A 26015-nucleotide genomic window follows, 5' to 3' on the forward strand; every position below is an offset into this window, starting at 1 on the left:
GTATACTTTTGGATACAAAACAGATTGAAGTTTTTCAAAAAAATGCCATCACAATCCAAAAATGTGCAGGATTTTATTTCTACAAAGGAATATAAATACATTTTAGTCAACTCTCAAGTGAGCATATCATTTCAAAACATTTTTATTCATTTCATAGATTATAAAAAACTTCGTAGAAAATTGTAGAAAAAATAGTAGTGCATAATAATCATTTAGGTATTCTACAATGCTTTTATTGGAATGAATGGATGAATGCTGATTTTTTTTTTTTTCACAGTCAGCTTGCAAGCAAAGAATCCCCAAACACGTTTCCATACGAGGTTTTGAGGAAATGAACGTAGTTCTGCAGACTGCGGTTGGTGGAGTCTGACTGCTCCAGTCTGTCCTTCATGTTCTGCAGCTGACTCTGGAAACGACGCTCCATCTGCAGGAGAGGAAGGAACCACGACAACACGTGAGAACCATCAGTTTGTACCATAGACTGTATATAAATAATGGAGGTAGTCACCGTGACGTCACCAATTGGTTTGTGGCCCGTTGGAAGCCTCGAGTTCAAAATAAATGCTCAAATAAATTCATCAGGAGCCTCATGCTGACTGTAACTGGGCCCTCAGCAAAATATTTTTGGACAGCGTTATATGGGGATATTGACTGGAGGAAAATTTGGCTACTTGGAGATAAATTTGTCTTGAATAATAAAGTTAAAGAGGTCTCCTTTAAAATAATGCATAAAATATATCCAGCGAAAAAAACCTTAGAGAGATTTAAGCTTGAGTATTCTTGTGTGTTCTGTGGTTTAGAGCAGTAGTTCTCAACCTTTTTGAGTCGTGACCCCCAATTTAACATCCATGTTGTCCGCGACCCCCGCTCACTGAACACAATCTCACACGCACAGTTCAGATCACCCAAAAAAGAAACAAAATGACCTAAAAAAGGAAACAAAATGACCAAAAAAGACACAAAATGACTAAAAAAAGACACAAAATGACCAAAAAAGACACAAATTGACCACGAAATGATCAAAAAAAGAAACAAAATGACCAAAAAAGACACAAAATGACCAAAAAAGACACAAAATGACTAAAAAAGACACAAAATGACCAAAAAAGACACAAAATGACCAAAAAAGACACAAAATGACTTAAAAAAAAAAAAACCCACAAAATGACCAAAAAAGACACAAAATGACTAAAAAACAAACAAACAAAATGACCAAAAACAGACATTAAGTGACCAAAAAGACTAAAACACATGAACACTTTAACACAGTGGAGACAGAGCTGACTTCCAAAATGATTTGGCGACCCCCAGAAATCATCTCGCGACCCCAATTGGGGTCCCGACCCCAAGGTTGAGAACAGCTGGTTTAGAGGAGGAAACAATATGTCATCTGTTTTATGACTGTGTATATGCTTGAATATTCTGGAAGGATGTACAAAATTTTGTCAACAGGAAAACAGGGCAAGCAATCCACCTTAAGGAAAAAGACATTATTATTTGTTTTGACAAAAATCAGAAGGAAAATGAATTGAGTTCTTTTGTACAGTTACTTCTGCTTTTAGGGAAATTTCACATACATAAGAAGAAATGGGCTGACTCCAAACCCAGTTTTGTTCACTTTCTACAGGAACTGGAGCAATACTGCACTTCTATTAAAGGACTTAAGAGCAAGAAGGCTCTGAAAACTGACTTTGTTTTGGACCAATACTTTAGTGATTGAAGAATCAGGCATTATGTTCTTTATTTATTTATTTTATTTAGCTGTTATGTATTTATTTATTTTTTTGTTTTGTTTCTTACCCTTATTTTGGAATTGCTGTTTATTTGATTTTGTTTATGTTATTTTTCTTAACCCCCTGGCAAAAAACTATATATATTGTAAATTGTTATTGTGAATAAAAAATAAAAAATAAAATAAAAAATTCAGCGTTATACTCGTCGCCATTTTGCGTCGCCATCTTGTTTCCGATACGCGGAGCAGACCTTAATTGGACTGTGGAGGAGGAGAGGGATCTGATCACTGACTACAGCCTCTCTACACCTCAACCTGACTGAGAGAAGCTGCTGCTAATTCATGTTAGCATCAACTGGAGCATTAACTGGATGTTAGTTTTGGCTAGCAAAAAAACAAAATGTATCTTTCTTACCTCAGAAAACTGAGCAGCGACTCCTTGGAGTGTCTGTTAGTCCAACCAAACACTGAACAAGACATTTAATGAACAAAACGTTCAAATAAACTGTCATTAAGTGAAAATACAGTGAAAGGGTCAAAGTTATGAGACCAAATCTGTAAACGTCCTCTTTTCTATCTATATAACGTTATATATAACTTTATTGACACGTTTCCATGGATACGCATTGTTCTGCTTCTCTCCTGGTGACGGCTCGCCTCGTTAGTGACCTGTCAATCAAAGGTAGCCCCGCCCCAAATCATATGATTCTTTATCTTCTATTTTCTTCTAAATGGGGCCATTATTAGAACTATTGACATCAAATTGTCTTGAAGAAGAATTTTTACTAGCGATTGAGACCATAATGTTGTCCCTGAAAATTTTTTCTGAGGTAATAAATCAAGTGAGAAGTTTTCAAATTTAGCACTGAAATGAATGGGCAGATTTCTTTTGCAGCCAAACTTAGCACCCCCTACTGGAATTTTCAGTGAATTGCAGGCTTTATGCACTTCCTGGTGGCCTCCATGCTCAGACCCGGAGATTGCCGCCTGGTTTGTACGTCCCAACCTGAAAGAGCATCATGACGTACCTCCTCTTTGCTTCGCTGCAGCTGACTCTGCTCCGTTCTGGCTCGGCTCAGCTGGCTCTGCAGGTCCAAGGCTTTAGACTGAGACGCTCTCTCTTTAACCAAAACCCTCTGCATGCTCTCGTCCACCTGCACACAGCAAATCAGGTCAGCTTCTCTTCAGGATGTTTACCTGGACTGCAGTGTTCCAGTATAGGCTCAGAAAAGGCCATTTTATTAATAATAGGCCTTTTATGATAGACGTTTATATACATACACTACCGGTCAAAAGTTTTAGAACACCCCAATTTTTCCAGTTTTTTATTGAAATTCAAGCAGTTCAAGTCAAATGAACAGCTTGAAAGGGTACAAAGGTAAGTGGTGAACTGCCAGAGGTAAATACAAAAAGGTAAGCTTAACCAAAACTGAAAATTAATGCACATTTCAGAATTATACAAGTAGGCCTTTTTCAGGGAACAAGAAATGGGTTAACAACTTAACTCTATGGAGTCTTGGGCTATTTTGTCCATTTTTGAATTCTTTTTATGTCTTTGTAAGTCATTTTGTGTCTTTTTTTGGTAATTTTGTGTCTTTTTTTTTGTCATTTTGTGTCTTCTTTTGTCATTTTGTGTCTTTTTTTGGTCATTTTGTGTCTTTTTTTAGTCCTTTAGTTCAACATAAAATGTGATTTTGAATCTTTTTTTTACCTTCAAAACACTATCATGCTCAATCAAGAATTTTAAATGTTGCAAATGTGCATTAATTTCAGAGTACACTGAGACATTAAACTGCATCATTTTCAATTCAATTCTGGAAAAGTTGGTGTGTTCTAAAACTTTTGACCAGTAGTGTATATACAGAGGAGTCAAGTAACTAAGTACAAATATTTTGTGACCTTGTATAAGTCGAAATTTTGGGTATCGATACATTCATGGAGAAATAATTTTTCTGCTTACTTTTTACTTCTACTCCTTACATTTTCAAGCAATTATCTGTACTTTCTACTCCTTACACACACACAAACACACACACACACTCACACACACACACACACACACACACAGAGAGAGAGAGAGAGAGAGAGAGAGAGAGAGAGAGATAATCCTAGTAGGAAAAGAAAGTAATGTATCCTGACTTTTATTCCTGTGTGTATGTTTTAAGCTCTTGGGAACATGAAGAAATCAGCACCAGTCCTCTCCCCATGTTATCCTTTACTGTTAATTCTATTTGTATTGTATTTTTGTTTATTTATTTGTCTTATTTTTTTTTAATTAATAATTTTTTTCTAGATTTATTATGATTATTATGATTATGATTATTATTATTATCAGAATATATTGAATAATAATATAAAAAGAAGAATAAGAATTAATTATTTTGTTAATCTTATTATTTTTATTCTTTTTTTCTCTATTATTATCTCTATCTCTCCATGTATAGAGGTATTTATTTATTAATTAAAAAATTAAAATATAAAACATTAAAAATAATTATAAAAAGGAGAATAATTTATTATTTTTTAACATTAATATTTGTCTCACTATTATTATCGCTCTTTCTCTCCATGAATAGAGGTCATTTTTGGTATTATTAATAACAATAATAATAACAATAATAATAATAATAATTATTATTATTTTAACAAATTAAATACAATTATAAAAAGAAGAAGAACACATTATTTTTTAAATATTATTATTTTTATTTTCACTATTATTATCTCTCTATCTTTCCATGTATAGAAGTATTTATTTAGTCATTTAAAAATTAAAGGTATAATTGGTAGGTATTAAATTGTAAATTTACCTCTACAGAAATGGGCATTGAAACGTGTCTATCTATGGCCTTTAAATAAACAAAATTGATGAAATCCAAAGAAACAAATGTACTGAAGTAATGTTCAGACCTGTCTCTGAGCGTCGTCCAGAGTTTGTTGCAGCTGTCGGTTCAGCACGCTGCACTCGCGCGTCTTCTCCTCCAGCTGCTGCTGAACGCTGCGGACACTGACTTCCTTTGAGGAGAGAGACTGAGACATCTCTCTGTTCTCCACCTTTATGTCCTCCAGCTTTCTGTAACAAACAGCACAGAAACCTACAGCTGCAGCTTAGAAACCATATAGAAACGTTAAAAAAAAACCCTACTTCTGTAAGCGTCCGTACCTCTCCAAGTTGTGAATTTTCTCTTTGAGAACGATGTTCTCCTCCTGCAGCAGCAGGTTCCTCTGCTGGCACGTCTCCAGTTGAGTGCCCTGCTGCTCCACCTGTGAAAGAACACCATTAACTATGAGATATTCACCTTCTCAACCCCAACAAGCTGTTTCAGGGCCTTTTTGGCTCTTTTTACATTTTTATCAGTCGTTGTATTTCACCGCAATATATAAAATCTATATAAATCTGTCTATATAAGTCCTGCAGCTCTAAAAAGACACCAAATGACCAAAAAAGACACAAAAAATAGACAAAATGACTTCACACTGTCTCTCCACTGTCAATAAAGCCTTGAAATGGCCAAACAATATCTTAAAGAAGACGCAAAATGACCAAAAAAGATGTAAAATGACAAAAGAGATAAAATTACCAATAAATTGCATAAAATGAGCAGAAACTGTTTTCATATTGAAGTATTTTCGTGTTTCCAGCCTCTCCTGTCCTCTCCTCTCTGCTCTGTGTAAACAGCCTCTCCTGTCCTCTCCTCTCTGCTCTGTGTAAACAGCCTCTCCTGTCCTCTTTCTGACACATTTTAAGCTTCGATTTGGTTTCTTTTTCAAATGAAAACTTTCCTATCTAGGAAACTATCTCTTCTACGATAAACAATGTGTTTTTGGTGATCTTTAATAGAAAACATACATTTCAATCCTGCTTGAAGGAGGGGTTTAGAGGGTTAAATTAAATCCACCTCATTGGAGGTAGGTTAACACGGCAATATTCAAAATATAATGTACATTTTGATTTTACCACAACTTCACCAATGCATCTGTGCAATTTCATCTGTGTCATGTGTTTACATTTGGCATACTTGACAATAAAGTTGACTGAAACTGAAACTGATTAAAAGCCTATCTTTTTTCAACAGCATTCTGTTGAACTGTGCGTGTGTGCGTGTGTGTGGTTGTGGGAGTGGGTGCGCATGTGTGAGTAAGTAAGTGTGTATGTGGTGAATATGGCATAGCTTGTCTACCTGCACTCTTCAAGTAATTCATAATTGATTTTTTAAAAATTGTTTGTTTTCTTTTTGTTTTGTTTTTTAACTGTAATTATGTATATCCATTGTGAAGCACATTGAGTCTGCCTTGTACATGAAATGCGCTCCATAAATAAAGTTGAATTGAATTGAATTGAATTATTTAGCTCCAAGTAAACAGCTGCTGGTTAGTGAACATGCAGGAACACATGGTAAATATGTTTACTGAGACTGGGATGTTACACTCCAACCAGAATACAAAACACCTGGAACTGTAAGAGTTAATGACCTTATTGGGGCTAAGATGGATAAACCAAAGGAAATAAAGGCTACATTTATTATGACCTCTTTGAACCTCGCACCCAACACATACCCCATTACAAAAAAACTAAAGCTAATAAAAACTAAACTAAAACTAGCAGACTCACTCTAAAAACTCATTCAAACTAACTGAATTTGAAAACAATAAATTCCCAACGAAAGTAAAACTAAAACTAATGAAGAATCCCAAACTACGATAACCTTGGTTGGTACCTTGTGTCTGAGGTCAGAGAGGGCGGAGCTGTGCTCCATGCTCCTCCTCTGGTGGGCGTCGGCCTCCTGCTGGGCGTCTCGGAGCTGCTGCTCCGTCCTCCTCAGTCTGTCGGGCAGCGCCTCCAGCTCTCTGAGCCGGCCCAGCAGCTCCCTCCTCACCTGCTCCTTCTCCCTCTCCAGGCTCACCTTCACCTCCTGCACCTCCTTCTGGGTCAGCTCCTGCTGCAGGCAGTACTCCTCCGACTCCAGACGAACCTGCTGGAGCTGCACGGAGAACATCCAACGTCACTGCAACACGATAAACCTCAACACTTTTACTGGGATTTAACTGTTTTCATGACTGAATTTTTGTGATTTGGGTTTGCAAAAGAAAACATGTCACAAACATAATCAAGTTCCAAACTCCTGCTTATGTACGTTGTTTTCCTCCGAGGCATGCTTGAAGAAATACACCATTCAATCTCAGTATTTAGAGAGAAATCATTGTGCAGAAATGTGTAAAGTTACTTGTCATTTGTTTGCAGATTTGTGCAGTGAAGCAAAATCCTTTATAATAATAATACATTTATTTTAAAAACAGCAGCTTACAAAGTGCTTCAACAGAGAGCAGTTAATTAAAGAGTGGTTGTACCTTCTTCTTGTATTTCTCCACCAGGTTTTCATTCTTTTTAATGGAAGATTTCAGCCGCCGGGCTTCAGACTGCAGACCGCCGAGCTTCTCCTCGGAGGACGACAACTGACTCTAAAATAGGACACAGAAATAATGAAACAGTGGAAAAGGAAATCTAAACTTTTAAGCCCCTAATAGCTGTAAAATTACTTTAAAAAAACAACTAACTTTTAAAGCAATTTACATGATGATGATGATGACTCATACAACTATCATAACGTAGAGAACACTTTATAACTATCAAATCATTTTTTCCATATTTTTCATATTCATATTTCAGATTTTTATTTGTCATTTTTACACGCAGCACAGAAACAAAATAACATTTTGCATACCCCAGGCAAAAGAAAACATAAAAAAGACAAACTGACCCAAAAAAGATACTAAATGATCAAAAAAGACACAAACTGACCAAAAAAGACACTAAATGGTCACAAAAGACACACAGTGACCAAAAAAAGACACAAACTGACCCAAAAAAGACACAAAATGACCAAAAAAGACACAAACTGACCAAAAAAGACACTAAATGGTCACAAAAGACACACAGTGACCAAAAAAAAGACACAAAATGACCAAAAAAAGACATAAACTGACCAAAAAAAGATAAAATGATCAAGAAAGACATAAACTGACCAAAAAAGACACAAAATTACCAAAAAAGACATAAACTGTCTAAAAAAGACACAAACTGACCAAAAATGACACAAAATGACCAAAAAAAGACACAAAATTACCAGAAAAGACACAAACTGTCATTTTTACGCGCAGCACAGAAAGAAAATAACATTTTGCATACCCCAGGCAAAAGAAAACATAAAAAAGACACAAACTGTCCAAAAAAGACACAAAATAACCAAAAAAGGCACAAAATGACCAAAAAAGACACAAATTGACCAAAAAAAGGCACAAAATGACAGAACTAAAAGACACAAACTGTCATTTTTACGCGCAGCACAGAAACAAAATAATATTTTTCATACCCCAGGCAAAATAAAACATACAGTGCAACATTTAGTGTGAATATAAATAATAATAAAAATAAATATGATGCGATATGTTAAAAGGCAGTTGACATTCTGAGGTAAAAGTCACAGTTCTCATATTTCGGTGAAGAGAATAATCTGGCAAATAAGATGCTGCTGATTTATTAAATGTTCATCAAACTGATCTATGAATGGATTGCAGCAGTGTTGTAGATTTTACCTTGAGTCTCTGGTTGTCCAGCTTGGAGGAGGCGTTCTCAGCGCTGATGTGATGCAGCTGATCCCGGAGCTCCTCCCTCTCCGCCCGGCTCCGCTCCTCCACCGAATGAAGCTGAGAGTTCAGCTCCGTCAGCTGGCTGTGAGGGAGGCAGACGTAGAGCTTTATGTTGTCGTACCAGCACTGGAAAAATGAGTCATCTCCTGCCACAAAAGCTCAATTTGGTGAGCTGAACTCAACAGGCAGGCCACAAATTATTTATATACAGTCTATGGCTACAACCTGATTTTCATAAATGTCATTAAATGAACAATAACCACAATATTTAAGGTAGTAGAACTAAAATCTCCCTAAACAGTAATGAGATATTCCTGGTAGTAGGCTACCATAACTATTTTTTTGGGGAAAATCTGCTTTTATGTAATTTATGTGAATTTTTCAGACATACACTACTGGTCAAAAGTTTTAGAACACACCAACTTGATGGTGAAAATGAAAATGATGCAGTTTAATGTCTCAGTGTACTCTGAAATGAATGCACATTTGCAACATTTAAAATTCTTTTTTGAGCATAATAGTGTTTTGAAAAAAAAAAAAAAAGATTCAAAATCACATTTTATGTTGGACTAAAGGACTAAAAAAAGACACAAAATGACCAAAAAAAGACACAAAATGACAAAAAAGACACCAAAAGACACAAAATGACCAAAAAATGACACAAAATGACAAAAAAGACACCAAAATGACCAAAAAAAGACACAAAATGACAAAAAAGACACAAAATGACCAAAAAAAGACACAAAATGACAAAAAAGACACCAAAAGACACAAAATGACTTACAAAGACATGAAAAGAATTCAAAAATGGACAAAATAGCCCAAGACTCCATAGAGTTAAGTTGTTAACCCATTTCTTGTTCCCTGAAAAAGGCCTACTTATATAATTCTGAAATGTACATTATTTTTCAGTTTTGTTTAAGCTTACCTTTTTTTATTTACCTCTGGCAGTTCACCACTTACCTTTGTACCCTTTCAAGCTGTTCATTTGACTTGAACTGCTTGAATTTCAATAAAAAACTGGAAAAATTGGGGTGTTCTAAAACTTTTGACCGGTAGTGTATATTGTATTACATTATAGGGGTGTGCCATATCGTATTGTTCACGAATATACCGGTCCAATTTTTTTTATGGGTAAAAAAATGCATATCATGATATTGGCAACATTCCTACTTCTTGACGTAGTGGCGTAAGGATTTCCTATTCATGACCTAGAATGTGGCGGCCCGCTACAGTCTCATGTGCTGCGCTGACGTCACATATCAAGCTACTGAAAGTATATCTACACTATTCATAATATAAAGTTATTCTGCGTTGTGTCTCTGCTTAATTTTTATATAAATTATTCTTGAGTATGCAGGAACATAACCACAATTCTGAGGTTTATAAAAAACCAAACCGTTTGAAGATCGGTTTAAAATGAAGCAATCGATGGTTATTTAACTGCTAAATGCACCTTAGACTGATGTTATGAGTGGGTTGCCTGTGGCAAGATGGCCGCCAGGCGAGGACGCCGGTCTCCATTGGCTAACAGCGTGCGTGAGCCATCTAGTGTCAATATATATCTGATGACAGGCCTCCTCACTGTATCATTTTAAATCTCTTCTTAAAACCCACCTCTTCTCGTTGGCTTTTAACACCACGTAGAGTGTTGATTTCATGTTGATTTTATGATTTTATGATTTTTTGTTTTTATTGTATTCATGCATATTTTATTTTGTGCGGGCAGTACATTTTACATTTTATTTTATTTATTTTTATCCCATTTTTAATTTATTTTATCTTATTGCATCTTACTGATCTATTGTTTACTACATCTCTTTGTATTGTGTTATGTATTTATTGTTTGTGCAGCACTTTGGAAACCTTGTGTTTGCTAAAATTGTGCTATATAAATAAAATAGATTGGATTGGATTGGATGTTTTAATCACAAAAAGCTACTATTACTTCCTGTCGCTAAACAAATGCAGCTTTCAAAATAAGAGCACAGAATCCACCACAGAAATCACAAGAAGACTGTCAAAATAAAATGTGTTAAATAAAACATAGAAGAACCTTTATTCTCCTTTACAATAATGAATTAAAATATGCAATGATTAAGATCAGTGTATATGACCGAATAGTGGCAGTAGAATGTGTGAGAGGCACCAAATTTGGGCTTTTATGAAAAAAAAATCTCCAGTGGGATATGCCCCCGGACCCTCTAGCCAGCTATTTTTAACACTGTCTGGCTGCTTCATGTCCTGGTGGAAACATGTTGACCACAGATTGATCACATTTTACTGTAAAATTTACAAAATGTTCTCCCAGTGGGGCCCCTGGACCCCCTAGATGGTTATTTTTTTATTATTTGCTAATACTTAAGAGTCAAGAGTCATTTTTAAGTATTTGGCAACTGTTTAGATTTGCAATTTACACTACATAGATTCATGATTGATTTTTATTTTGTTGTACGATTGTTATTTATTCATACAGACTAAAAAATAATTTTCTATATATTTTTCAGTATTTCTTAATATCGTCAAGAGTATCTTTATGGCAAAAAAACTCGTGATAATCTTTTAGGGCCATATGGCCCAGCCCTATTACATTATTTATTATATACATATTTTCTCAACATTTATTGTATTTCAACTTTGTTTCTCGACATTTCGACTTTATTCTCGAACTTAATAATGATTTTTTTTTCTCCTACCTTGCCCTAATCCTCTTCCGTAAGATTCAAAATCAAAATGTGAGCAGAATTCAACAGAAACATGGGAAATATCAGCTGAACATAGCATGGACTGACACATCACACTTTTCTCTCAACCAGATAATACTAACATGCAGAGGTGGACTTAAATGTGTAGGGTTTTTTTTTTAAATTACTATTATTGACATTATCGTGAACCAGTACTATGTTGTAGCTGGTAGATTGTGACTTTAATCAATATCTGCTGTTGATAAATCCTGATAATCAATAATAATAATGATCTGCTGCTACATGTCACAATTCCATTCAAAAAATCTAAACTCAAAGCCAAAAATAAGTAAAATGTGTAAATGTTTTGGGCCTTACTGCTGTACACATCAGGATATTGAACAGAAAAATGTGTGTGACATGAACTCACAGTCTGAGAGCAGAAATCTCCTCCTCCAGCTGAGCTTTGGATGCTGCTTCCTTAGAGTGACGGAGGCACCAGTCACTGGAGGCAGACAGAGCCTGAGCCAGCTGGGATTCCTTCAACAAAACACACATGTTGTCTCATCATTAGGAAGCCTTTAACGTTACAAATCACACCTGGAACAGTCGTTTAATGATTCACAGTGTTAGAATAACCTGTGATTCTGTCTCTGTGTGACGAACATCACCATCTATGCATGCGTAATTCACCGTGTGTGTGTGTGTGTGTGTGTGTGTGTGTGTGTGTGCCCTCTCTGTGCATGCAAGATGCTTTGATACAACGATCATGTGCTAATATTGTTTTTAAACTATGATTAAACAAAATAAATTTACTGCATCTGCTTAAACTTCCTCTGCCCTATTTAGAGTAAGATTCTATCATCACAAAAAGATATATATTTTATGTTTTATTGTTTTGTTGCAAAAATCTGTCTCCAATAATATCTCTGCAAGTCATATCAAGGCAGGAGTTTGTTAGCCTGGGTATACCCATACTGCCTTGCGCACTCGATTTAATTTCGAACTACAACACAGTCTGGCAACCAGGGCCGTTTGTTAGCCCTGTTTTAGGATCCAATCACAGAACGGGGAGGGACGGCAAGACGATGACGCGTACTATTGGACAGATGGAAGCTTGTAGTTTTGTAGTTTTCTTACGGATCCAACATGGCTGCAGCAGACACAAAACTCTCTTTGGATCTAGCTGTAGACGGCGTTTTAAATAGTTTAGAGCGAACGTTGATTTTAAAAGAAAGACAACGTTTGACTTTACACTCCTGTTTCACCACCAAAAAGGATGTTTTAGCCTTGCTTCAGACAGGATTTGGCCAAAACCTAATCTACCAACTCGCCCCGCTACCGCTCGCTGCTGTAACCACGGTGATCTGGCTACGAGCCGGGGGACAGCGGAGCCGCCCAGAGACCCGCAGCAGCTTCTTTATTGACCATAAAATCAGTGGATGTGTGTGGCCGAATGACATGAGGGGGAATAAGGAGTAAAAATAAATAATCTTGCAGAAAGCGAGAACTGGAGAAGCAAAGCAGCAAGCAACACTCTCTCACACACACACACACACCAACACTGCCGGTAGACTGTGAGCAGCCAGAGTCAGAACATGCTGCAGAAAAACGTTGCAGAAGCAGAATCGAGCATTTTAGTCTCAAAGTAGAGATGGGCTAGTCTGGCTATGTAAACATCAATTTCTGTCGCTCTACATACGTCATCTGGTATAACTGATCTGATTGGCTAAGAGCTACCTACAGACGCTTTTGATAGACATTCTAAGCGTCCAATAAACGGCTCTGGAGGATCGTAAACCACACCTCCTCTACGGAGAAATGTATGTCTGGTGTCCAGACTAATCTCATTTGTGATATAGTGTTCTACCTACATTCTTATTAAACCGATGTTAGGATATAAAAAGGGTTCAGGGAAAGTAGACCGGTCCAACCTTCATGAACTGATCAGCCTTTTTGTGTAAATCAGGGACGTGTAGATTGAACCCAGAGACTCTAACTGTAACTGCACATTTCTTGACGTATTGTAATAAAATGAAGTTAAACTGAGAACTGGGACCTCTCCTGCTCATCATTCCCCATCAAACCATAATAATAGGTGAGGATTTTGTTAGATCATTTTTTTTAATTTTTTTTTCATCCCACGATTTTGTAATTTATTTATAACCCAGTTGCCTATATCATGATCCTGGGCGCCACCTTGTCCCTGGGGAGAGCCCTGAACTGGACTCATGCTTCCTCCAGGACATGAGGAGTTAGCAGACCTCCAGGAGGATATTTCCCGGTAGGATGTAGCGCGTGGGAGGATCACATTATTCCCACCGGTTCCTCTCCCTCCCATCAGGCGCTCCGACCGACCAGAGTAGTATAGCGACCAGGATCATTGCATGTAAGGGAAACCTCGGGGGTGTTAAAATAATTGATTATTTTCTATATTGGTAAATGATTTTATGCTTGATTTCTGCTTCTCTTCTCTTTGTTCCGGCAGCAAGCAACCAGGTGGCATTGACGTGCCGTTGTATTGATTAAAACTGGCGAATCAGCGATCAAGAGGGCGGGACTTCCTGGAGGAAATCGACCAGCATGTTTTGTAAACAAATGTTAGTATTTTAATGGGTTCAGGGAGGGAGTCGTGGTTGAGACTTCACGAACTGAAACACGTCTGTTTGTATTCAGGGACATGAGTTTTGAACCTGGAGAATCTCTGTAAAGTGCACATTTTTTGACGTATTGTAATAAAACTATGTTAAACTGAGAACTCGGACGTCTCCAGCTCATCCTTTCCCCATCAAAGACTGCGCAGAAATAATTGGTGAGGTATTTTCCTGTTGGTGTCAGATAATTCAATTTTCAAGGTTTACTCATGCAATTTTTCTAACAGGGGACAAGGGGTGAACGTGCAAACAGAAATGGCCCTTTTTACCGACACCGACCAGCCGTGTCGGTCCAACGCCCAGAGCGTCCAGGCGGGAATCGAACCCAGGACCTTCTAGCTGTGAGGCGAGATCGCTACTAACTGCGCCCCCCCAATGCATTTCTCAACAACAGTCTCCACAAGAGAGAAAGTGTCCTCCGACATGTCTGTCCTGTGTTCTGCTGTCTTTACGTACAAACTGTGGTTTCAAAGTGGAGACAGGATACAGCAGACAGACCGGATTTGTTACTTGTGTTTCACTGGAACACTGCTGCTGAACCGCCAGGCTGGCTGAACTTCCTCTGAACCTGATTTGCATAAAAAGAGCGTGATCAGACAAGACACCGCCACCAGTGAGAGAAGTGTTTTGCATGCAGGGTGGATGACAGAGAGAGAGCCGTGGATCATACTAATGCTGAGCTCTCACTAGGCGGCTCGCTGTCTCCTAATCAGGAGCGCTGAAGTCGTTGTGGTTTTCACACTCCACCGTCTGACATATCATCCGGAGGAATCCCTGATGAGTACGTCTGGCCTCCTGACGAGCTTTTATCACAAAGACACACGCTTAGGCCTGTCACCAGAATTACTAGATGGCCTCATTGTTCCATATGGGTCAATGACGTGATCTAATCCATTGTCAGTTGGTGTAACCAGGATTTTTTTTTCCCATTAAAATCTGATATCAAAAGATTTTGGCAGTGGAACTTCCAATGGACTCTTTGTTATTTTTATTAGATGTGTTTCCTGACCACCTGTTTACCACAGAACAGTGTTATATATTACACATTTTGTTGATGATTGCAAGAAAAATTATTACTATAAATTGGATGAAGAATGACCCCCCATGATCACTCAGTGGTAACAGAAAGTAAAACATGTCTACATGATGGAATATATATAATATTTTATGAGAAGGTGGCCCCCAGTTACAGACTATATCGCTTAAGACTCTTAAACACTATTATTATCTAAATTATCCCTTTTTATTTTATTTTTATTTTTTTGGAATACAGAACCAGATAAAATATGTGCAATACCTTTTACGGTGCCATTTGTGTGACAGATGAGACCCAATCTCAAGATGTTTGATTTGTTTTCCTTTGTGATAGTAATTGTCTGTAAATGTGCATAAAGGCAATAAAGTAAAAAAAAAAAAAATCTGATATCTATATCTATATACAGGAAAACAAAAGTGAACTAACATGAGAACACACCATGGACAGAAAATTTACCTTGACAAGATTTCTTAAATTAAGATGATTAAATCTAGAAATAAGCATGCTGGACGCTTGAAATAAGACAAATTAAAGCTGCAAGCAGCAATGCACTTCATCTGCAAATGATTTGGTTCTTACCAAGATAAAAAAAAAATTTAGATTTAGAAGTGCTAGATCATTTATCTTGTTTTAAGAGTTAATTTCTTATTTCAAGCATTCAACATGATTATTTCTAGATTTCATAATCTTAATTCAAGAAATCTTGTCAAGTGAAATTATCTGTCCATGCTGCAAGATCATTTCCCTCAGATTTAGGACGGTCTGAACAGAAGATGCAAAAGTGGCGTTGCGTCTTCACTTTTTATTCCTCGTTTAGACGAGCGTTTTCGGGAGGAAATTTGCTGCATACGGTGACGCAAAAGTGTGTGAAATTCGATTGTATGCAGCCAGGCGGCATCACTTAAAGCGATAAGAGCATCTTTGGGCATGCAGAAGTTTTCACGCCACACATTTTCATCAGCTACTCCTTCCACAAAGTTCTCCACCATCACTAGATCTCCCAGGTCTCGTTCACAGCCGTCTGGCTCGCCTCCGACCAATTGCTGCATCCAAAATGTGATGGAGGTAATTCCAGATCCTTCTCTGTTCACTAATACTATCTGTACATATCCTGTACATTTGGTGGAAAGACTCCTGTAAGTTTATTAGAGCTGCCAGAGCAGCTTGAAGGTCCGACGCATGGAAATAATCCCACGTTTGTTTATTTCCTGTACTGGAGCATGTATGTGACGTAAACACATACGTGACGTGAGCAGATCAGATCAGAGTTTTGTGTCTTGTCAGTGTAGACGACACGCTACGGAGGAGCGGATTTAACTTTTCCACTTTGGAGGGTGGTTTCAGATTTTTGCGTTTTTAAGCCCCAAAACGCCGTCACCGTCTAAACGAAAGGCACTTCTGATAAAATATTTTGACGTTTTTACCCGCAATCGTCCTGGTGTAAACCGGGCCTTAGTGTTTTCATCTTGTTTTTAGACACACCTTTTTTGCAGTGTACAGTGAAGTTCCTATTGTTAGAGGCTCGAGGCCCCTGAACACTCTCAGTGGCTGCAGCTAAAGTCACAACTAGGCATAAAGACATGTTGCTCTATGTGTGTTAGGTGTCAGCACCACTCTGCTGCTCTGTGAAGCTCCAGAGTTTGTGGATGAATACCGACCTTCTCCTGCAGTTTGGCAGCCAGCTGTCTGACGGACTCTCCGGCCTGCTCGGCCTGCTGGGTGAGCAGAGCCAGCACCTCCTGGTCCTGCCGGCCCTGCTGCTCCTCCCTCTGCAGCCTCAGAGTCTGCAGCTCGTCCTGCAGAGCGTGCAGCTCCTCCTGCTGCTGCTCGTGGTTCTGCTGGATCCTCTGCTCCACACACACAGCAGGAAACACACATTCACACACCCAGTTTGGATAATAAAGACGCCAATATTCTAATATATCTTCTGGCTGTCTGAAAGTGATGGAGAGCCGATTTGAGATGAAGCTCCCTGGCCTGATTAGGTGCTGCAGCTGGTGTGATCTCATCGCAAGATGGTTTCTAGTTTATCCATTTTGTGGACAAACTGTGAATAAAACAGTCGGAGTTGTTTGAGAAGTTTTCCATCAACAATTCCACACATTTTTTTAACCTGGTCTCACAGGAATCCGTGGAATAGCCACGGAATCACTCAAATTTCCGTGAAACTGACACGGATTTCGCTACAATGCAAGTTAATGACATCATATCCCGTGGCTATTCCATGGATATTTTTCCTATTGGTTTGTTCCAAGTCACGTGACTTTCAAGGTCCCGGCGGTCAGAACAAAAAACATGGCGGACAGTTCTCTCATTTTTAGTGAAAAAAATCAATATTTTGACTTAGTTTCTGCATAAAAATTGATTTTGATCACATTTCTTGCAAGAAATATATGTTTTATTTTCTAAATATTCACTCAGTGAATGTACATAATCACTCTGTATGTTGGAATAGCCACGGATTCGCTTAACTCAAAATCCGTGGAATAGCCACGGAATCACTCAAATTTCCGTGAAACTGACACGGATTTCGCTACAATGCAAGTTAATGACAGTCATATCCGTGGCTATTCCAACATACAGAGTGATTATGTACATTCACTGAGTGAATATTTAGAAAATAAAACATATATTTCTTGCAAGAAATGTGATCAAAATCAATTTTTATGCAGAAACTAAGTCAAAATATTGATTTTTTTCACTAAAAATGAGAGAACTGTCCGCCATGTTTTTTGTTCTGACCGCCGGGACCTTGAAAGTCACGTGACTTGGAACAAACCAATAGGAAAAATATCCATGGAATAGCCACGGGATATGATGTCATTAACTTGCATTGTAGCGAAATCCGTGTCAGTTTCACGGAAATTTGAGTGATTCCGTGGCTATTCCACGGATTTTGAGTTAAGCGAATCCGTGGCTATTTCACGGATTCCTGTGAGACCATGTTGCATTTTTTGCCCCGACTCTAGGTCAATTCAAAAAGTGGAAATAACACATTATATAGATCCATTACACACAGAATGAAACATTTCATGTCTTAATTTATTCTAATTATAATGATTATGACTTACATTTAATGAAGACATACAATTCAGTGTCTCAAAAAATGTGAATATTAAAAAAGACCAATTTTAAAAAGTATGTTTAATATGTAAATGTTGGCCTGAAAAGTATGTCCATCTATATGACTCAATACTTGGTTGGAGCTGTTTGACTCGAACTACTGAAATGGACTTTTCCATCTGACTCTAATGTATTCAGATGATCCTGTAGACCGCAAAAGAATGGCTGTTTTTATCCCTCAGAGCCAGCTGATCCACATCTGACAGTTCAGGTGTGTGCTTTATGCACTGCAAAAAATGTGTGTCTAAAAACCAGATAAAAACACTAAATCTGAGGGAAATTATCTTGCTGCATGGACAGATAATTTCACTTGACAAGATTTCTTAAATTAAGATTGTTAAATCTAGAAATAAGCATTATGCAACAAGCAATTATGAATTAAAGCTGCAAGCAGCGAAGAACTGGCCCGAGCAAAGTGACCTGACAATTATTTGTGTCTTACCAAGATAAAAAAAAACTTTACATTTAGAATAATGACATTTATAGAAGTGTTACATAATTTATCTTGTTTCAAGAGTTCATTTCTTATTTTAAGCGTACAACATGCTTATTTCTAGATTCAACCATCTTAATGCAATAAATCTTGTCAAGTGATTGTCAATTATCTGTCCATGCAGCAAGATCATTTCCCTCAGATTTACTGTTTTTAGACACACCTTTTTTTTCCATACAAAACTGTCCCAGCTTCAGTTAATTTTGTCTAGCAGAAAAAAATGTGCTGTCTGCACTGCAAAAAAGGTGTGTCTAAAAACAGATAAAAACACAAAATCTGAGGGAAATGATCTTGCTGCAAGGACAGATAATTTCACTTGACAAGATTTCTTTAATTAAGATTATTAAATCTAGAAATAAGCATGTTGAACGCTTAAAAAATGAACCCTTAAAACAAGATAAATTAAAGCTGCAAGCAGCGATGAACTGGCCCAAGCAGAGTGACCTGATGATTGTTTGTTTCTTACCAAGATAAAAAAAACTTTAGGTTGACACGTGTTAGATAATTTATCTTGTTTTAAGAGTTAATTTCTCATTTTAAGCGTTCAACATGCTTATTTCTAGATTTAATCATCTTAATTTAAGAAATCTTGTCAAGGTAAATTATCTGTCCATGCAGCAAGATCATTTCCCTCAGATTTAGTGTTTTATCTTGTTTTTAGACACACATTTTCTGCAGTGTGGTATTTCATGATCACAGACCTGAATCTGAGCAGCCAGACGAGCCTTTTCTGCTTCTGATCTGTTCAGCTCTGCCTCCAGGTGTTCACGGGTCGACTGCAGGATTCTTGAAAGCTCGTCCGTCGTCTTCACGTTGTCCTGCCGCGACAGAAGGAAGCAGCTGAACTTTAAAAAAAGGTGTGTGAGAGAAATTAACCCTTTTCTGCCAAGCTATGACAGACTACAAGTTTCAAACCTTTTCAAAGTCCAAACGCTCTGCAAGCTTCGAAGCCTCTTTCTCCTTGTTGGTGAGTTTGGCCGAAAGTCGCTGCCAGAGAAGAAGAAAAACAAGAAAAAGCTCAGATGTTCTGTGGCTGATGATGACGTCTATCAGGTGAGAATTACTCACAATGTTCTCAGCTTCACTGTCAGTCAGCCTCTTCTTTAAGGCATCTTTCTCCTCTGACCACAGCAATGATCCTCTCTGTGGATACAACAACACAGCATTAGGGATAAGCAGTCAGAAGAGAATCATCACTTTCATTTCTAGAGTTTCTCTTCTGCTCCCGGTACCTCGTGTTCACTCCACTCCCTGAGCAGCTCTCGCAGGCTGTGGTTGGTGTTGTCAAACATGTGGATCTTCTCAAACAACAACTCCTGCTGCCGTCCCACTGAAGCTGCCTGCAACTTTGACAACCGCTTCTCCTAAAAAAACAGAAAAGGGTTAATAAAAACACTAATTTACTAAATGTATTTAATATGTATGTGTGTGTATGTATACATATATATATATATATATGTGTGTGTGTGTGTGTGTGTGTATATATTAAGGCCGGGACTTTAACGCGTTAATTAAGATGAATTAATTACACAAAAATTAACACGTTAAAAAAATTGACGCATTTTAATCACACTTGTTTTTGCACCGCGGAACGTTTCTCACTGGATGAGTTTCAGGCGGACCGATTATACTGGAGCACCAACTAGCGTTGATGAGTTGAGACAACAACAAACCACAGTGAACATGAAGGAAGAAGCTGATGAGACCTTTGGTTGGCCCCGTGGATGATGGGACATTTAGTTACTAAAAACCAACGGATGGAAGCGTCCATAAGAGCATGGTTGTGTTGCTATGCAACAAGGAATTCACATATCACCATAGCAGCACATCCAGCCTCAAGTATCACCTCAATGCTAAACATATAGCAGCTAGCGGCTAGTGTGCTAGCTAGCGTGGATTGTGTTTTACTTCAAAAACCAAAGTATTCTAGTTTACAGAAGGTCTACCTACCTATAGGCTACCTGGATTTATGAAATGTACTATATTTATAAATATGCTATTGCTACACTTAATGGCAAAAATTGCACTGGTCTGTTGGACTTGAACAAAAATAAACAATATTTTTGTTGCTTAAGCTTATGTATTCAGTCATTATTCAATGGTATACTAAAAGTCCATGGGAAAAAAATGACTTCTCACTGTTCTCAGGTCAAATCTTTATATGCGATTAAAATGCGATTAATTTCGATTAATTAATTACAAAGCCTCTATTTAATTAAATTATTTTTTTTAATCGAGTCCCGGCCCTAGTATATATATTGTACTGATGGTTTCATTTAATTTATTTAGGTATATGAAATGTAATTTTAATCTTTATCTGTCTTTTTCATTTAATCAATTCATAATTAATTCTTATTAACGTCACCCACCCTGTTATTGTCTTGTGAATTTGTATAATTTCTAATTTTACTTTGATACGACAGCTGGGGGTGACTGTGACTGAGACCCCTTTTTTCTTTTTTTCTCTTCTTCTCCACTTTCTTTTATTGTTTCTACCTTACCTTTCTTACTTTTTTTAATTCATTTTTTGGAGTGAGGTCATTGATGAGCTACTTGAAGTCATTTTAATTTGCTTGTTTTGATAAAAATCTATAAAATCTATTAAAAAAACACAAATTTACAGCAAAAAAGTCAATCTCCATTCTTTTTTGTGCAATAATCCTTACAGATTTACCTTCGCGAGGCTGTCGATAGTTTCCTTCAGGGCTGTCAGCTGATTAGCTACCGCCACGCCGTCGATTTCTGCTTCTACGAGCGCCCGAAGGAGCCCATCTGCGTCTCTGTGTTGACTCCGAGAGTCCGATCTGTAGGAAAGAGGAAGAAGAAGACAAGATAATCCTTTACTGATCATATCCTAAATAACATCTCCTGAATGGATGTATATGGAAATATTACTATTAAATATATAGAATAATATGCTAGTATGGTATATTAACTACTACGTAATGAATATAGCTATAGTGCATAAAATGTATTAAATGTAAAGAATGTATAAAAGATCCTGATTTTGAAGCTTTGCTATCTTTTATATTCTTGGTTTTATTTTTGTTTTTCTTTTGTTTATTTTCTTTTTTCTTCACTATTCCCATTGTTAACTCCTTAAGTTCGTTTTAATTTAATTTGTATGTACTGTATATTATATGTCGGACCCCAGGAAGAATAGCTGCATTTGTGCTGCAGATAATGGGGATCCAAATAAAACAATAAACAATAAACTGATCCACACGGGGATAATTCAGGTGTGTTTGTAACTAAACAGAAAAGTTTTATAATGTAACTGTTTACTTATATAACTTTTCATGTATTTCATTCATATATATATATATATATATATTGCATACACCTACATATATATATATATATATATATATATATATATATATATATATGTAGGTGTATGCATATATGTACATGCATGCACTTTCCTTCTTATTTTCTTGAACTGCCTTAATATAAATTATATATATATATATATATATATATACACTGGATGTTTTTTAAGCACAAATAAAGTGTGTTTCCTTTGAATGTGACACATTAGCTCAATGTTTTGTTATTTTCCAGCTGCTAAAGAGACTCTCACTTCTTTGAAAGACGGTTGTTCTCCTGCTCTCTGAGGAGGATACTGAGGTTTTTGGATACTGCACCGAGCTCTTCTTCCTGCTCCTCTTCATCACGTCCGATACCACTTTCTGATCGATGCTCCGCTCTGCTTCTCTGATCATAAAACACAAGCAAACACAGCTCACAGCAACATGGACTGCAGGACGGTGCATTAAACAATAAACACCTGTATTAAAATCTGCAAGCAAACCAGGGGCTGGAATATTTTATTAAAGATTAAAGTATTTAAAGTGTTCAGTGCTGTCAGTTACATTCAATCTTGGATAATTAAGAACATCATGTTTGGGACCAGTTTATGTGCAGAATCATTGAACTAAAACATCTATCTTAGTCTTTGGTTTCTCACACACTGCAAAAAAGGTGTGTCTAAAAACAAGATAAAACACTAAATCTGAGGGAAATGATCTTGCTGCATGGACAGATAATTTCACTTGACAAGATTTCTTAAATTAAGATTATTAAATCTAGAAATAAGCATGTTGAATGCTTAGAATAAGAAACTAACTCTTAAAAAACAAGATAAATATCTAACACTCCTAAATCTACATTTTTTTTTATCTTGGTAAGAAACAAATAATTGTCAGGTCACTCTGCTCGGGCCAGTTCATCGCTGCTTGCAGCATCAATTTAATCTCTTTTGTACATTTTTTGTCTTTTCTGGTCATTTTGTGACCAAAAGAAAACGTAAAAAAAAACACAAAATGACCAAAATAAAAAAGACATAAAAATCCCCAAAAAAGGCAGACAAAAAAGACACAAAAAGACCAAAAAAAGACACAGAAAGGCCAAAAAAAGACACAACAAAGACTCAAAAAGACACACAAAAATACGTAAAATTACCAAAAAAGAAACAAAAGACGTAACATCACTAAAAAGACGTAAAATCACCAAAAAAAGACACAAAAAGACACCAAAAAAAGACACAAAACGTTTTTTTTATCTGTAAAAAGCGAATAATTGTCAGGTCACTCTGCTCAGGCCAGTTCATCGCTGCCTGTGGCTTTAATTTTTCTTTTTTTAAGAGTTAATTTCTTATTTTAAGCGTTCAACATGCTTATTTCTAGATTTAACAATCTTAACTTAAGAAATCTTGTCAAGTGAAATTATCTGTCCATGTAGCAAGATCATTTCCCTCAGATTTAGTGTTTTTATCTTGTTTTCAGACACACCTTTTTTGCAGTGCAGACAGGACATTTTTTCTACTAGACAAAATTACCTGAAGCTGGGACAGCTTTGTATGGAAAACATCTCATTTAAGTCTTTGGTAAATAGGCCATGAAATAAGATTATTGCTTTTATTTCTTCTGTTTAAATGTGGTTTTAGTGCAAACCTGTCTGTCCTGTAAGGGGAGCAAATCACTGCAAGAATAGCCCTTTCTCTCCTTTACCAGTATGTTTCCCATTATACTGGCTCTGGCTGAAGGCATTGCAATGAGAGATATATAATATAAAAGAGACCTGGCACTTGTACGAGCCCACATCTCTCCTGGAGGACAGTATTCCTGGAGGAATCCACGGTGTCCGGACCTTTGGCCTCAGCCTGTCTTCTCTCACCTGGGCATCTTTGGTCCGATTCTGCACAAAAAAAGCATTTTAGAGGATATTGTACTTTAAACTTCACAACATGTATTTGATAACTGTATTTACTCTGCAGATTCATATTAATATTGGGCTATGAAGTTCTCAAATGTCTTGTTTTTGTCCACAACTCAAAAATATGTATTTACCGTCATAGAGGAGGAAAAAGAACTGATATGATTGACACTTAAGATGCTGAATTTTTTTTTTTCGATTATCATAACAGTTGGTGATTTATTTAATAATTGACAACTAATTGATTAATATTTGCAGCTCTAAGGAAATTCACAAACAACCCAGCGGATAAACTAAAAAAAGTACAGAAATTAAAATAAGCTCCACTTTAACCAGCTGCAAGTGATTAAGAAATTAATGCACTAATAATATAATGTATAGTATTGAGAAAGGAGCCATTCTGCATAATAAATACCCCTTTTCCCACTTTTGGTACTTTAAGTACCCTTTGGGGCCTGTATATTTGTACTTTTACTTTAGTAAAGATGTGAATGCAGGACTTTTACCTGGCAGAGAGTATTTCTTCACAGTGACATTGATCATTTTACTTGAGTACAAGACCAGAGTATGAGGGACGAAAAATGACACAAGTAGAAATAAATGAATAAATTAATTAATTAATACATGAAAAAGTGAATAAATGTAGAAATGAATAAATACATGTAGGAAAATATATATAAATGAATAAATACATTTATAAATAAATGTAGAAATAAATAAATAAATACATAAAAGTGGATAAATGTAGAAATGAATAAATAAATGTGGGATAAATAGATAAATAAATGAATAAATAAATACATTTATAAATATATAAATGTAGAAATACATGAATAAATAAATACATAAATGAATACATAAAATTGTGAATAAATGTAGAAATGAATAAATAAATGTAGGAATAAATATATAAATGTAAAAAAATATGCATTTATATATAAATAAATACATGGGGGAATGAAAAAAACAAATGTGGAAAAAAAAAATCATAAGAATGTAGAAATAAATGAATGAATAAAGACATAGCAAAATAAATAATTATTACTGGCAAAAATATAAAATGAACATGTATCTTCTGCCTTTATTTTTCTATTTATTCACTTTTTTCTGTATTTATTTATTTCTACTTGTGTCATTTTCGTTCCTCATACCAGAGTACGTCTACTATTACTGTAATTTGAACCTAATAGCTATAAAATACAAAATAATGCACTATGCTTTTGGGGGATTGTAAAGTCGATTACCATGCATGACGCGGCGTTCAAACAGTGACGTATAAAACCAGTAAAGCAGTATAATAACCTGTGGAGTCCTGCTGGGACTTCTCCTCATATGGACATGTACAGGTGTAGTGTCCGGTACGTGGACGTGAACCGGCGGCGGCGGCGGTGAATCCCGAGTTTTCATCCTTTTGGGGCGTTATAACAACTTTCAGACCGCCTTTAGGATCAACTAAGACCCAAATATACTCATATTTAAAAAGCTGAGGGGTTATTTCATCGCTACCGGGCTAAGTTTAGCTTCTTTAGCTCCATGTTTCCAGGATAAATCTCGACCCTTGTCTGTGTGTGTGGGGTGGACGGTTTGTTTGGATCGACAAACGAGCTCTCTGATTGGCTCGTTTGCAATAACTCGTTCTGTGATTGGCTGAGGCGAGTTTACGGTCAGCGTTGCCCGTGGCAACAACTGAAAGTAACGGGTGCTGTTTAAATCACCGTTAAAACTCCTTCATAGTGAAATTTCCTTACAAAAATACAATTTAATATTTATTTAACCGCGTATTTGTGCCTTTTTTGTCACTCTTTCTTTAAAAAATAAAATTAGTACAAAGAGAGGATGAGCCTAAAACGGTGGTAACCGCGGTTTAAAATAAGGCAGAAACATCACAGTTACATTAATGTACAACATATATTACTTTCCTAAAAAAAGTAAAATTATAATTAAACAGTTATTTGACTGTAATGAGAAATGTACGCAGTTAGGAAACGGTTGGGATTACCGCATTTCCGGTTTGTTTCTTTGTCACTTCCGCTGTTTATTTTTTTAAACTTTTTATTTAATGTTCCATTTTAAACAGATCACAAACATTGACACTTACAGAACAAATAATAGCAATAATAGCAAAAAGATTTTAAGTTTTGTTTGTTTATTTGTTTTTTACTGTGAAATACCCCAAACACTTTAGACAGATCACTCATTTTATTAGGCAAGAATAATGAAACCTTTGACTGAGCCATATCTGTGTATATTGGTCACAGGTAAATCAAAATGTCTACATTCTCAAAGCTTTTATCATCAAATCTAAATTGTTACTATAAATGCAATTGTTCAAAAATAAAGTTTCCATAATTAATTTGTACTCACAGTAACACTTTTGAATATTTTACCAGTTGTTCATGTTATATTCTATTGTATGTCTTGATTATTT

The 26015-nt window shown here is 36.5% G+C and overlaps 1 protein-coding gene across 1 annotated transcript; it reads right to left on the reverse strand.

The window, feature by feature from the left end:
- Window positions 1-195: 195 nt before the first annotated feature.
- LOC131975482 (outer dense fiber protein 2-like) lies at window positions 196-25456 on the reverse strand. Its single transcript, XM_059338194.1, has 17 exons — window positions 24890-25456; window positions 23453-23569; window positions 21954-22087; window positions 21045-21174; window positions 19603-19734; window positions 19439-19513; window positions 19286-19357; window positions 19072-19188; window positions 16413-16601; window positions 11495-11604; window positions 8327-8462; window positions 7082-7192; window positions 6451-6714; window positions 4896-4996; window positions 4643-4805; window positions 2761-2886; window positions 196-424 (listed from the first exon to the last, which is right to left on the reverse strand). The coding sequence occupies exons 1-17, from the start codon at window positions 24992-24994 to the stop codon at window positions 278-280; spliced, it is 2229 nt and encodes a 742-aa protein (XP_059194177.1). The 5' UTR covers window positions 24995-25456; the 3' UTR covers window positions 196-277.
- Window positions 25457-26015: the final 559 nt, after the last annotated feature.

Source organism: Centropristis striata, chromosome 7, assembly GCF_030273125.1.
Source record: "Centropristis striata isolate RG_2023a ecotype Rhode Island chromosome 7, C.striata_1.0, whole genome shotgun sequence".
Lineage (NCBI taxonomy): Eukaryota > Metazoa > Chordata > Actinopteri > Perciformes > Serranidae > Centropristis > Centropristis striata.